This window comes from Bombus impatiens, unplaced genomic scaffold (genome assembly GCF_000188095.3).
Source record: "Bombus impatiens unplaced genomic scaffold, BIMP_2.2 scf_0377, whole genome shotgun sequence".
NCBI classification, from domain to species: Eukaryota; Metazoa; Arthropoda; class Insecta; order Hymenoptera; family Apidae; genus Bombus; species Bombus impatiens.
The window spans coordinates 508,776-523,243 of NT_176796.1; the positions used below are offsets into that span (position 1 = coordinate 508,776).

Genomic DNA, 14,468 nt, shown 5'->3' on the forward strand with positions numbered 1-14,468 from the left:
TCTCTTAAATAAAATATATTACAAACAAAATATTTTTGTTACATGATGTTATCTATATAAACAAGATCTGGTGCACGACCTCGAACCTCGAAAGAGAAGTTAGGATAGAAACACCCAGAAAGAAAGAATTTTTATTGAATTCGATTGATTCGATGATTGAATGATATAATTGTATTTTGAATGTTCAAGAACTTCATAGGTACCAATCTATGTAAAAATAATTCCCTTAGTGAGTGCAGAAATACGTAATCATGGTCATATAAACCGCGATTTGTAGAAGTTGGTAATAAAGAATATATTTTTTAAAGTTATATCTTGTAGTTTTGTTTACTTCTTGAAGTGGTTTAAAATGGAAAATATTGAAAAGGTTATTAATCTTTTGCATAAAAGGAAAGTTGTTCGTGATGAACAATTCGCAAATGAAGAGAGAAAGCAAATTACAGAATACAGTAATTTGATGAATACATTGCAGACTATAAAAGGTCTTTATTTCTGTATCAAACAAAAAATTGTTTTTAATAATTTTAGAATTAAAATTTAATATGTCTATTACAGATGAACGTAACGATTGCAAAGATAACATTATTAAACATCTTCAGTGTTTAACGATACACAAACATTCCACATATAAACTTATTCATAATTCAGAGAATATTCCAGGATTACCAGTTTCTCACAATTATCATCGGTATTATTATCTTTTTATTATTACAAATCATTTCCTAAATTTGATCTTTTTAGGCAAACAATAATGTTTTTATCGGAGGGGATTGATTTTATAAATAAATTACCAAATATATATACAAATCTAGATACCAATAACAAAGAAAGTACTATTAATTCTACAAATCTTCTTCATGATATTGTAGGTTTATTGCATGTTCATTATAGAGGAAAAAATGAAGATTTCAAACCCATAATGTCTCATATATATTCTTTTGCAGACATCTTGTACAAATAGTGTAGGAAGTGAACTTTGTAATATAAAGTCTCTAATTACAGATGTAAAAACATTGCAAAAAAATACAGATATATTGCAGGAGTATTGTTTAGTTAATAATGGTAAGTTTTATGTGATTAGATGATAAAAAATGTAAAAAATATTTTTTGGTATCTTAGTTTTACTTTTCAATTAATTAAAAGTTATTACTTATTGATTGCTTTGGTAGTTATAAATATTTAAATCATAATTAAGTTATTATCTAAATCATGATACTTATACAAGATTTTCTAACTATCTATTTATAGATGGGGATATGGATATCTAAACAAATAATGTCTTACACTTTGAATGAGAAAAATACATTTTACTCCTTACTCCTTACAGCAATAAGGTAATACTTTTAAATATTTGTATATAACTTTATTTTTAAGTATTAAAGATATTGGTTGCAAATATTAAAGTCTTGTATAAATTATGATTTTAAAATCTTTATAAAATATTAATTCAAAGCTTTACATGTATTTATTAATAAATTTAAAGTCATCATCAATGTTTAATTTCAACATAATTAAATTTGGATCTACAATACTCTGCAACAAATAAATATTTTAGATAGCACAATTAATAAGATACAATAAACTAAAATTTAATAAACTAGTAGTATACATTTATATATATACATGTATATATGTATATGTACCATTAATTCTGTAGTGATCTCAGATTTTGATTGTATTCCAGAGGAAGGTATTACCTCATTCTGAAAGTTATGTGAAACATCCCTTTCTGGTCTTTCAGTTTCATAAGCAGATAAGACTCCTTTAATTTTATCTCTGTAAAATAAATACACTTAGCAGCAACAAAGAGAACTTATAATATTTATCATTATAACAAAATAATGATAAATGTATAATTTTAAAAAAAGGAAGTACTCTTAATACACAAATATATAAATATTCTTACTTTGTAACATTATATCTTTCAGTTGCAACTTTTTTTTCTCTTTCCATCAATGCTTGAATTTGTATTTGTAGCTGATTAAATTTTTCTTTATTCTGATTTTCTAAACGTTTTGCATTTTTTAAAGCTTTTACTCCTTCTTCCTTTTTAGTTAAAGCAGACTATAAAATGTTTAAATTAATTTATAGTAATGGAAAATTAAATGTTTTTAAAAATATTACCTGCGTAAGATATTCAAGTTCTTTGGCATGTAAAATGAGTAAATTTTCCTTATCTTGTAGAATTTGTTTATAAACATTAAGCTCATTAATTTTTTCTTGCCATTTTAATTTTTCTCGGCTAGCAGATGCATTTGCGTCCTGTGCAGTTTTAATAGCAGTTTCCAACTATAGTTGTGATTAAAATATGTGTAAATTTTTATATTTTATCTCACTTTTAATATAAAATTTGTGTATTTAATATTGTATAATTGCTTGTACCTCTACTTTAGTAGTTTCACCACTATTACTTTTTAATTTGTTTAAAACTTCCAAGTGTGTTTTTTCAATTGCTATTACTTCTTTTTCTTCTGCAAGCAGTTTTAATTGTTTCTCTTGTTCTTTTATCCAGGCTTCCTTTAATGCCTACAATCATAATATAACTATATGTATACTGCTTGATATTTTCGAATATCACTTCTAAACAGCATAGCATTAGTGATCTTAATTTTTTAATTTATTTCATCTATACCTGCATATAGTCTCGTTCCCACTTCATTTTTTCTTCGAATAATTCTTTTTCTCGCAAAAGATTTGTTGTTTTTTTCTGAAGTGTTTCTGTTGCTTGAGTATATAGTGTACTTTGTTTTTGAAGTTCAGTTATAAGTTGTGTAAGGTGAGTGTCAAATTTCTCTGTTGTTTCTATAAATTTATTACGATGTTCTTCTAAGACACTATTTTGATATTTTAACTCATGTTTTTGAGCTATAAATATTAATAAAAAGATTAAAAGTGATTCTTTTTTGACGAACACGTTTCTACAAAGTATGAAGCTAAATAAACAATTATAACATCATGTATCATTATTGTATTACTACAAGTATATTTATATTAAATGAGAAATGTATACTAGAATATTAAAAAATTTGAAATTTATCATTTACTGAATATACCTTTTATGTCATCTTCCTGTAATTTCAAAATGTTTGCTTCAGATTCCATTATTTCATTATGTTTAATTTCTAATCTATTTTTATTTTCTACCATACCCTCAATAATAACATTAGCTTTTTGTAATATATCCTCTATGTCAGTCTTCCGAGTTGTCATAGTTTCTATCATTTGAGCTTCTATTTGCTTAGCTTTAGATATACTTTCTATTATATTATAATATTCCCTTTGCAATAGTGTTACATTCTCAGAATGTAGTTTACAAAGTTCTTCTATGTGTTGAGCATGTTTGTTCTAATTAAGAAATATTAGATTGTAAAATTTGCCTTCATTTATATTAATAATTTCTAATATTTTCTAATAATTATTAATTATACTACATTTATAGAGAAACAAATTTTAAAATTTTATTATTTAAAATTATAAAATACTCAAATTAGTTAAAATAATAATTATTAATGTATTAATACCTATAATATAATAAAATAACACATTAATATTATAAATGTACTTGTATTTACAGATATAATAAGTGGAATAAAACATTTAACCTTTAGATTGTGAATTTCTTCTTTGCATTGATTTTCTAGTTGTAATTTTTCATCTCTTAACTTTTCAAATTTTGTTATATAATTTGTTTCTAAATATTCTATTTCCTGTTTAACTCTTTCTTCTGATTTTGTTATTGAATCCTTTAAAAATGAAATTTGTCTTCTAAAAATCAAATCATGTTACTTTACTTTAAAAACAGTTTACTGTAATATATAATATAACAAACATACTCATAAAACTCTGCTTGAAATGATATTTCATTATTGTATTTTTCATCTATGGTAGATAATTTATTCTCTAATTTTGATTTTTCTCCCTCCAGTCTTTTTATTATATCTTTCATATCTTTTATTTCATTTACAAACTTCTTTTCATCTTCACATAAATCTGATTTACAACTTGTATAAATTGATGTAGTACTTGATACTGCTCCTGGCTGTGTCATCAAAACCTTAAGAAAGAAAAAATTGAAAGCTTCAAATTGCACTTATTCATATTATTCATATTATTATTGCACTTATTCATATTAATATTCAATATTATATTTCATATGTCTTACATGAATATATTGATTAATACGTTCTTGCTGCATTTTTATTTGCTTCTCCAATAAAAGTTGTTTTTCAAATTGTAATTTTAGAAGAGCATTAAATTGTTCCTCTTGATTATGCAGCATGGAATGTTGAGCACTTGATATTTTATTTAATTGTTCGTTTTGTTGAGAAATTATTGCTGCTGTTCTTAATTCATGTTCTTGTTGTTGCATATTTACAAGTGCATTTTGTTGGTTTAATTGTGTACTATACAACAGTGTAAAATGTTCTGGAAAAATAGATGCATCTCCTAAATCATTTGCACCAGAGGTTTTTAAATTTATTGTACTGTTTGCATCGTGAATTTCAACATTTTGTTTAGAAGCATCTATTTTATCAATTTCAGCTATTGCTCCCATTCTTATTTCTGATTTTTTATCTTCTAATTTTTTTGAACCACCTAACCATTCTGGTAAATCTTTTTCTGTTTTGGTATTTTGTACAATAGAATTCTTAGGTGGTACATTTCCATTTGATACCTTAAAAGTAAAAAATATATTTAATATTATAAATACCATCAATATTGCTGTTAATACTCCTATTTAATGATTCTAAGTCTTTCCTTTAAATGTTTACTCATATCATATAAAATACATTCCTGTACTGTTCTCCTTACTTCATTATACATTTATTTTTTTCTAGATATTTTTTATTTATATTTTTTATTTTAAATTTAATTATGTATATGTTTTCTTAAATACTATAAATAATTAAATATAATTACCAATTCAGGACTTTGATCCAGCAGTTGATCAGCTGATAGCAAACCAAGGGGATCATTCACGATTTTTGTATTTCTCCTACCTCTACGAGATTCTTTTGTAAAAGATCTAGTCGATACATTAGTAGTATCCAATTTTGATTCATGTATAGTATTTGTAGACTGAGCCATAGTTTCTAATTCTATTTTCTTATTATTTTTAGGTATGATAGAATCCATAACATTTGATAAATTAGATTGATTTTCAAATAGATGCTCTCTTAAAGATGATCTCCTTGTTTTATCTATTACATCAGATTTATCAATTAAGCTTGTTAAAATGTCCTCTTCATTTCGAGATACATTTTTCAACTTTTGTGTGTTTCTGTCTTTGATTGATTCATTTTGAGAAGCAAAATTATTTTCAGAAATTGAGTAATCAGGTAGTTTCTGTGAAGACAATCGATTAGCTTCTGCTTGCTCAAAATGAAACCCCAGTTCATTATTTGATCTAATATTTGCAGATCTAACTGGATTTTTGATTTTGAAAAGATCTTCCATCAAGTTACTTTTGATATTAGATGTAAACAGATTTTTTTCTTCTTTTACAGAAATTTCTTCATCAGATAACAAATCAGTTAATAAATCATCCTCATTAGAATCTATATATCAACAAAATTTTTAAATAATTATTTACAAAATGAATCGTTTAAAGGAAATATTCATTCAGATCATAGTCACTAAGATATAATTACTCCATTGTATTTGGATTTAGATAAAAATAAATTACATTTATGTATATAAAATTGAAAAATTTGATTCTTCCCTTAAATAAAAATTTCAAAAGATTTGTATAATCTAAAAAAGAATTCTAAATTTTTTAATGATAAAATTGTAATAAAGTATAAATCACTGGCTTATGTTTTATTTCTACTACAAATATAAAAAGCACCTTTAAATATAACTTTTTTTTTAATTTCTCCATCAGACTGTATATTAAAATCTTTGAGAACACTATTGGAATTTGAGTTTTTAAATGTGTCATTAAATAATTTTATATCTAAACTGTCCATATCTTCTAATGCTTTCGTAATATCTTCTAAATTTGCATTTGAAGTTTCAGAGCGATCAACCATCTGTGTGAAATTACATAAAAATTAAATATAAATAGTTATGAACAACATTTCACAATGAAACAATATAAAATATTATGAAATAAAAATAGTAACACTTTTAAAAAATGTCAGTTAATTACTTAAGCTTTTTTGTTTTTTTCATTTATTGTAGATCACTAATTTAGTTATTAAATTAGTTCAAAGTTAAACGATATGAAATGTGTGAGTCATTAGCTGTATTCGTCTCTTGAAATTATGTTATTGTGTTATTTAAACTGATTTACATTCAGATGAATGGTTTCTACGGATACATAGTAAAGATTAACGAAAAATAAGTATGTCATATTTTTCATATTGGATCGTTCGAAAAATTCATGGCGTTTTTGACAATCGACGCTTTCTATTGCATATCATATCTTAATAAGATTGGAATTCTCCAATAAAATTGGAAAACTATTTTATAAATTTTCATCAAATAATAAAATGTATAATCTGATGAATTGCGCGCTAAATGTAGTAGTTAAAGAAAAAAGAACGTAATTGGTCAAAAAAGCAGATACTACTTTTGAACAAAACAACATTGAAACAATAAAAGATTTAACAGAAGGTAATAAATCCTAGTTGGAATAATGAGTCCTAATTGTTACATACAATAAAGCATCGTTTGACTATCATTTATTCTGTTCTTCATAAAACAAGAAATTGCATACGTAACGAGCCTACAAAAATATACTTCAAGAAATATAATAATCATTTAATAAAACTTTAATTTTATGAAAATACATTATCCTTATATTACTTTTGAATTTTGCTACACATTTTTTAAACAAATCAATATTCTATTTTTGAAAGATATATTGTTCAAAAATAACTTCTGAACTCACACACATACAATTGATAGTGTATATTAAACATTTACATATATATTTCTTTTTAATGTAAGATAATAAAATTATTTAAAATTTGTGGTAAATCATTCAACAATTTAACTTGATTTATCAAGAGATTACTATACAGGTCTGAGGAATACACAACATAAAAGATATTTTTATGATATCGCACTTATGTGCATTATTGAATCCATACAAATATTTAAGATACTTTTATTAAATTTTGTATACTATACAATTATTTATCAATACATTTACAAGTTGCTGTCAGTCGTTTCTACACGCATGCTCATTTAGGTGTATCAAAAAGTGGGGAAATAGCATAAGATAGTAAGTAGGGGAACTTAATGGAAAGTGGAGATTTTTGGTACCGCATATATGACTCTTATGTTTGCCCTAATCGATAATACGTTGGAAACTGTTGATATCATACGAATGTTTGCTTTCAACAATTATTCTTTTTGAAATCTGAATTTCTTGTTCCACGAAATAGCGATGCAGAGTGTTATTAATTCTGTAAAAGGTACTGCGCTTGGTGTTGCCGAATACTTAACCCCTGTGTTAAAGGTATGCCTGTATATAAATATGATATCTTCAAAACAGATATCTTAAAAAGGAATAAGTAAAAAATATATTACATAAAAGTTTTGTGTAATGAATATGTCATTATTATATACTATTTAATCATTTGTTTACGTTATGTTGCTATATGTTTATGATATAATGTAATGAGTTTATTATATGTTTTTCATAATAAGACTTAAAAGTGGTAGATTTTTAAATAAACACCTAAAATTTATTTGATTTATTCTTTTACTATAATTATAAAATTGTGACATGAATATCTATAAGATTGTTATTTTCAACATAAAAATGTAGAGAAAGAAAACAATTATGTTTATTTATGATATTGTCAATACAATAATTATAAAATTATACTTTATAACATATAAATTTTCAATGTAACAAAAGAAGTATCAGATTAAAATAAAATGAATTTTTTAAAATATCTTTGTTGTGTATAGACCTTTGTTTTTATAGTGCTCTCAAGTCAACTTTATATATAGCTTTTAATATATATTATTGTGTCCTGATTTTATTTATTTATTATTGCATTAAATACTTGTATCCAGTTCCTATCCTCTTAATAATAATTTCAATTAATTTACCAAATTTTTATTACATTTATAATATTTATTTTTTATTATACAATTCTTTATTTTTTCCAATTATGTTTCTTGTAACCTTTTGTTATCTCTGTTATTATAAAATATATATTATATAATTAGAATAATTTCCGTTTGTATTAAATAACTTATATTATTAAAGGAAAGTAAATTTCGAGAAACTGGAGTATTAACACCGGAGGAGTTTGTGGCAGCAGGTGATCATTTGGTACATCATTGTCCAACATGGCAGTGGGCTACTGGCGATGAAGATAGAATAAAATCTTATCTTCCTAAAACCAAACAATTTTTATTGACACGTAATGTTCCTTGTACTCGCAGATGTAAACAGGTATTATAGTCTTCGAAGAAATATAACATAATTAATATATCTTTCATTTATAAGTTATAAACAAAAGAGTTATTAATTTCTTCAAGATAAATTTTCTTAAAACCAATAATTTCACACTTATATATTAGCTATTTTAAATTTGTATAGTATGTATATAATATTCAGATATGTATATAGTATTTATAAAAAATAATAAGAATTTGATGATTATTCATTTTTACTAACTAAAATCTAACCACATGCAGATATATTAACATTGTAACCTTCGAGTACCTCTTAAGATATTATGTTATTTACTGAATATAAGAAAAAGATTTTAATTAATACTTACAAATTGATGTATTATAACTTTCTAATATTAGATCATATTCTAGATTGAATACAGCAAAGAACAAGAGTGTATTATAGAAGAAGATGATCCAGAAGGTGGTTGGGTTGACACACATCATTATGATTCGAGCCTTGGTGGAATTGAAGAAAGAGTAACCGAAATGACATTAGATGAAACACAACTTTCCCAGTCAATTGGTACAGAGGAAAATAATGGAGATAATAATGAGGATGATGATGATGATGATGATGATGGAGATGCTGCAGATATGGAAGCTTTTGAAGTCAGTGGAATGTTAGACGAACAGGATAAGGTATTTTAATTTTAGATAGTTATTATGTTATGATTAATGAATATTTATATTAGTTAAATTGTTCTATTACATTTCAACAATGTTTAATTTTTAAGACTTGAAACTATCACAATTTAATAAAATTTAAATTAAATAGTATGCAGCAAAAATTACAAAGAAACCAGCTAATGAGAAATGGGAATCATTTTCTGAAGGAGAAATTATTCATACACGTACATATGACTTATATATTACATATGATAAATATTATCAAACTCCTCGATTATGGCTTTCAGGATATGATGAGGTTTGTAGTTCATTTACCAAGAGTATATTTATATATTTTATTTGTATTGTAAAAATATTATATGTAGAATATAAAAAGATCTTAGTTTCTAATATAATCATTTTTATAAAAGAATCGTAAGCCCTTAACAGTAGAAGAAATGTATGAGGACGTTAGTCAGGATCATGCCAAAAAGACTGTTACAATGGAGGTACATCCTCATATCCCTGGACCGCTAATGGCTTCAGTTCATCCCTGCAGGTAATTAATTTTAAGTAAATAAATTAACGATTATTCAAATTATTATTTCTATTAGTATAAGATTCTTACTAAAATAAAATTATGCAGACATGCTGAAGTAATGAAGAAGATTATTGAAACTGTAATGGAAGGTGGTCGTGAACTTGGAGTACATATGTATCTTATAATATTTCTCAAATTTGTGCAATCTGTAATTCCTACAATTGAATATGATTATACACAAAATTTTATGTTAAACGCCTCTGGTTAATAGCTTTACAAATTTTCATTTTACCTTAAGGATAAACGTGATTTTAGTTTATAAGCGTAATATATAACAGAATTAAAAGCATTGTGAAGCATATAATAAATACATTTCAATTCAGAAAACTATAAGCTTGTATGTGCACAAGACACTTCAATATAAAATCAAATTTTGCTGATCTTATGTATTACTTGCGAAAACTTGTATTGTTTTGTTTTGTTATTTTACCATTGTTACAAAAACAAAATAATTAGTATTTTCTAAAAGTTATAAACTATTTTAAATTATTCATGTATAAAGATCTTTTATTTAAAAGATAATATATATATGAACATATATAAAGTTATATATCAATAGTAAAAAGTAGAACATATACATATGAAAGAACTGAATTCATAAATAAATTCGTATTTCATTAAGATTATTATTTACCCATTAAATATTTTTATTACATGAAATCTATTTGACAGATAGATTAAGGTAATTGTCAGTAACAGCAGTGATAGAAATGCTGTAATAATATGTATTACAAGCCCATATATGTATGTACTTATTATGTCTGCTTTATTTAAGATTTTCATGAATTTAACATGTTTGAATACTTTTGAATAAAAAACATCTTTAATAAAATACAATATTTTTTTAATATAATAGAATAGGAATGGAAATTTATTCATCTTTAACTATTCAGCATATACAGAGTGGTCACCTAGGAGTCTAAGCTGGGATATTTTCGATACTGATAATTATATCCAAAAATATTTAAGATAAAAGTTGAATGACATCAAGGGGAGCATATTCTGATGTTATTAGCTTTTCAGTAGGTAGTCGTGTAAAGGTCATGTGAAGATAAATTTTATTTTTTAAATGAAATAATATATTTTTATATATTTACATTAATCGATGCAGCTCGTGATTTTCTATAAGAAATTATTAGTCTACTTATGTCGGAATACTATTAGTTTGATAGATATTTTAATTTTGATTTTGTAAAACTTATCGTATGAGAGACTTTCGAAGATATCATCAGTCGCTATGATTTGAAGCTCCTTTTCCACTTTTTTGTCCAAGCGCGCGAGGTGATGAGACAAACCATCTTATCCCCACCATCGCGCACTTACATCAACTTGCATTTCTGTTTCTAGGAGACAGTTCGCTTGGTTCAATTCATTTTAAACTAAATGTATAATAAACTTTGAAATAGTATTAATTAATTATGTAGAGTTATTAATTATTATTGTTAATAAAAATATTAGTATTAATATGATATATTATATAGCAGATTGTTTTTATTTCAATGATTTAGATATATTCATATATTAATTACGGAAAGAATTATTAATTGTTCAATCATATGTATATTTGTAGGAGAAAAATCGAAAATATATATATTTTGCGATAAAAATGGGAAATATGTTATTCCTTTTCCAAATATTTTCTTATTTAGAACCACCATAGAAATATATGATATTTTTGTTAATATCAATTAATATCCAAAATTTTTTTTAAGAACTATATTTTATTTATTTTATTTTTAATTTTACAGTAAAAAAAATAGCAAAGATGTTATTTAACATCAATTTTTTTATGTCATTATGTCCTATGTTCTACATCGGTAATTGCATGGCAAATAATTCAAAATCTTTATATCAGAGGTCGTTGTTTCCGCTCAATTTTGAAATGGCGGTACTTGTACATTTTGTATTTAAATGTCAATTGCCAAATTGGGGATTTGTGAATAAAGACTTTACTTAAAAACACTTTTTACATATTTTATAACTTATCTATATTGAGTTTAATATGATATTACACTTAATATAGTATTGATTGTATTATCTTTCACAATTCCATTTCTTGTAGGTTAAGAAGTGTCTTTGGTGATAGATCTTCGGCTACTTTGTAATTTAAAGAATATTTTAGAGAAAATGTCGACTTTGTACGATCAAATAAAGCTCCTCTACGAGCAATCCTTATATTCAAATGTTATTTCGCTTGTAAGTAAATGTAATAAATGATTAAAGATATCTTTTTCTTGAAATTAAAAAATAAATTTTTGAATAAAATTGCACTTATTCGTAAAAAATGCAAATAATAAGTGTGTTTTATAATTTGTATGTGTTTTATAAAGTATCTTAATAAATTAATATAATTATCTCCATATTATAGGCAAATTTAGTGTTATCATTAAGTGAGCACAATTCAGATTTGTTGCCAATACATGGAAGATTCCACATTTACGTTTATTATGCGGATGCTCATTTTTACTTAGGAAAATATAAAAGAGCTGAAGCACTGTATAAAAAATCTTTGCAATTTCGTAAGTGTTTATTGAAATCTAAAGGTACCACAAAGCCTCTAGAAGGACAAAAAGATCTACCAACTGATGTTGATATAAAATTTCAAATCCATTTATGTTTAATAAAATTAAAAAATCCTCAAGAAGCACTTCAAGTACTGCAAAGCATTCCTGGTAAACAGAGAACTCCAAAGGTAATTTAAATAAATTTTAATTTTAATGTTTAATTATGTGTGTAAATATGTTTTTATCTTTAAGGTAAACATGGCACTTGCAAAAATGTTTCACGAACAAGGAATGGAACGTTCTGCAATTACTACATATAAGGAAGTTTTAAGAGAATGTCCATTAGCCTTAGAAGCTGCAGAAGGTCTTCTTTCGCTTGGAGTAAAGGGAATTGAAGTAAATTCACTAATTGTAGGTTGCGCGTCCAGTTTGTCAAATTTAGACTGGTTGAATACATGGATCAAAGCTCATGCACATATACATAATAGAGAATATACTCATGCAGTATCAACATTGAGGTCTCTAGATAATGTTAGTCTATTAAGGGATAACTTCAATTTATTGACAACAATGGGAGAATGCTATTATTATGCTGGAGATGATAAAAATGCTTTATTATGCTTACGAAGAGCAAGAATTATAGAACCAGATATTATGAAAGGGTAATAAGAGTTTTATGGGTATATACTGTCATAATTATAACTTATACAGCTATATTTTGTAACATTTTATAATTAATTAAATTAATTTAATAGGCTTATAATGTATAAAACACATACTTTTTGAATTTCTGTTTGCGTTTAGGGTTGATGTTTATGCTGCAGTATTATATAAAACACATAGTGTTAAGGAACTTGAAAGACTGATTCCAATAATAACAGCAAGTAATGAGTGCAGTGGAGAAGTATATGTTGCCATGGCATATTCTCTTTATGCTACTAGAAAGCTTGGTAGAGCAAATACATTTACAGCACAAGCCTTAAATTTAAATCCAAATGATATAGAAGCAACAATTCTTCGAGGAAACATTTTGATAGAACAGAAGAAATACCAAGATGCATTATTCTTCTTTAGGCACGCAGTACAATTGAAACCGTATCGTTATGAACCACATAAGGGTTTGGTAGATTGTCTTGTAGGAATGCATAGATTGCGGGAAGCTATCAATATCGCCAGTGGATCTTGTAAACAACTTGGACACACTACAAGAGTTCTCACGGTAGTTATATCAATTAATTGTGATAGTTTATTTTTTAATAGTATATACAATTTGAAATTATAAACAATACCTTATTTAATTTAATGCATATTAAACTAGGCATATACATTTTAAGAATATTAATTATAAATAAAAAGTAATATTTTATAGCTTTATGCATCTGTACTCATGAAAGATCCAGTTTCTGTTGGAAAGGCAAAGAATCTTTTGGAAAAGGCATTACTTCAAGATGAAGTTTATCTACCTGCTGTATATCTGTTAGCTGAGATATATGAACAAGAAATGAATTTGGAAGCTGCAATTGCATTACTTGAAAGACAGGTAGAAATACAAACAGCATGTAAATTACACCAGATGCTTGGAGATTTATGGGCAAGAGTTCACAATGAAGAGAAAGCTCTGGATCATTATGCAATTGCTTTAAAGTAGGTTTTTTCAATTTATTCATTTGTTATTAATAGATATAGTATATAGATAATGTATAGTATAATGTCTAACACATGTTTCCATTTGAAAATTTATAGTATAGTAAATATAAACTAACATAATGTTCTAAATTAGTCTAGATCCAAACAATAGAAGAGCTTTGGAAGGTATGCACAGACTAGACAACTCTTCAAATAAACTGGATACAGCTTATTACATGACTGTGGGTGAAGAACAAACAGACACAACCTATGATGTTGGTGATGGTTTACCGGATACTGACAATGATGAAGCACCTGATGAAAGTGAGACTGAAGCTGTATGGTCAGATATGGATCTTGAAGCAAATAGCCAATAACAAAAAAAATCTTGTTATAAGATTAAATAGATTCAATATAATTAAGTTGGAGCTGTAATTACATGTATTAAATTTTCTTACTTTACTTCTTTGTAAATAAGATCATTTGTCTTATTACTTACGTGCAATGTTCTCAATTATTTACTTATAAATTGTCAGAATATTTACTACCATTTTTTGAGTAATTGAAAATGTGGAAAAATATTATTTTTATTACAAGAATTTTATATACAAATTATTCCTTAAATCATGTCTTTAAGGACTAGTGCTACTGTTTTCATAACTTCTATTCATCTCATATGAACAAGAAATTTTTTATCAAAAATATAT

General features: G+C 25.4%; 4 protein-coding genes across 5 annotated transcripts; 3 read left to right on the forward strand and 1 right to left on the reverse strand.

Annotated features, from left to right (window-relative positions):
• The first annotated feature begins 276 nt into the window (after positions 1–276).
• Positions 277–1,812, forward strand: LOC100750123. Its single transcript, XM_012386228.3, has 6 exons — positions 277–482; positions 556–688; positions 742–865; positions 945–1,062; positions 1,249–1,334; positions 1,685–1,812. Exons 1-5 carry the CDS (start codon positions 350–352, stop codon positions 1,266–1,268), a joined length of 528 nt encoding a protein of 175 aa, XP_012241651.1. The 5' UTR covers positions 277–349; the 3' UTR covers positions 1,269–1,334; positions 1,685–1,812.
• Positions 1,468–6,751, reverse strand: LOC100740021 (myosin-8; the record flags this gene model as incomplete). The annotated part of the gene is made up of 12 exons (XM_033320900.1): positions 5,849–6,751; positions 4,921–5,558; positions 4,163–4,675; positions 3,834–4,054; positions 3,603–3,765; positions 3,054–3,345; positions 2,633–2,865; positions 2,383–2,526; positions 2,125–2,289; positions 1,907–2,064; positions 1,644–1,776; positions 1,468–1,533 (listed from the first exon to the last, which is right to left on the reverse strand). Coding segments are annotated over exons 1-12 (2,910 nt in total), but the record flags the coding sequence as incomplete, so codon positions are not given.
• Positions 6,752–7,211: 460 nt separating this feature from the next.
• Positions 7,212–10,028, forward strand: LOC100744541 (ubiquitin-like-conjugating enzyme ATG3). The gene is made up of 6 exons (XM_003489889.4): positions 7,212–7,468; positions 8,231–8,419; positions 8,794–9,063; positions 9,200–9,349; positions 9,462–9,589; positions 9,677–10,028. The coding sequence occupies exons 1-6, from the start codon at positions 7,397–7,399 to the stop codon at positions 9,837–9,839; spliced, it is 972 nt and encodes a 323-aa protein (XP_003489937.1). The 5' UTR covers positions 7,212–7,396; the 3' UTR covers positions 9,840–10,028.
• Positions 10,029–11,483: 1,455 nt separating this feature from the next.
• LOC100744660 (anaphase-promoting complex subunit 7) lies at positions 11,484–14,259 on the forward strand. 2 transcript variants are annotated; one of them, XM_012386244.3, is made up of 7 exons: positions 11,501–11,519; positions 11,694–11,827; positions 12,000–12,323; positions 12,388–12,797; positions 12,940–13,354; positions 13,505–13,779; positions 13,916–14,259. In XM_012386244.3, exons 2-7 carry the CDS (start codon positions 11,759–11,761, stop codon positions 14,136–14,138), a joined length of 1,716 nt encoding a protein of 571 aa, XP_012241667.1. In that variant the 5' UTR covers positions 11,501–11,519; positions 11,694–11,758; the 3' UTR covers positions 14,139–14,259. The 2 variants fall into 2 exon arrangements, with proteins under 2 accessions (XP_003489938.1, XP_012241667.1); XM_003489890.4 differs by having other exon boundaries at positions 11,484–11,827.
• Positions 14,260–14,468: the final 209 nt, after the last annotated feature.

Bases quoted from the DNA above. Each gene is read 5' to 3' on its own strand.
- LOC100750123 (XM_012386228.3), top strand. From the start codon at position 350: ATGGAAAATATTGAAAAGGTTATTAATCTTTTGCATAAAAGGAAAGTT. The intron at 483-555 runs GTCTTTATTTCT...TGTCTATTACAG, and splicing joins TACATTGCAGACTATAAAAG to ATGAACGTAACGATTGCAAA. The intron at 689-741 runs GTATTATTATCT...TGATCTTTTTAG, and splicing joins GTTTCTCACAATTATCATCG to GCAAACAATAATGTTTTTAT.
- LOC100744541 (XM_003489889.4), top strand. From the start codon at position 7,397: ATGCAGAGTGTTATTAATTCTGTAAAAGGTACTGCGCTTGGTGTTGCC. The intron at 8,420-8,793 runs GTATTATAGTCT...ATCATATTCTAG, and splicing joins GTACTCGCAGATGTAAACAG to ATTGAATACAGCAAAGAACA. The intron at 9,590-9,676 runs GTAATTAATTTT...AAAATTATGCAG, and splicing joins GCTTCAGTTCATCCCTGCAG to ACATGCTGAAGTAATGAAGA.
- LOC100744660 (XM_003489890.4), top strand. From the start codon at position 11,759: ATGTCGACTTTGTACGATCAAATAAAGCTCCTCTACGAGCAATCCTTA. The intron at 12,798-12,939 runs GTAATAAGAGTT...GTTTGCGTTTAG, and splicing joins GAACCAGATATTATGAAAGG to GGTTGATGTTTATGCTGCAG. The intron at 13,355-13,504 runs GTAGTTATATCA...AATATTTTATAG, and splicing joins ACACTACAAGAGTTCTCACG to CTTTATGCATCTGTACTCAT.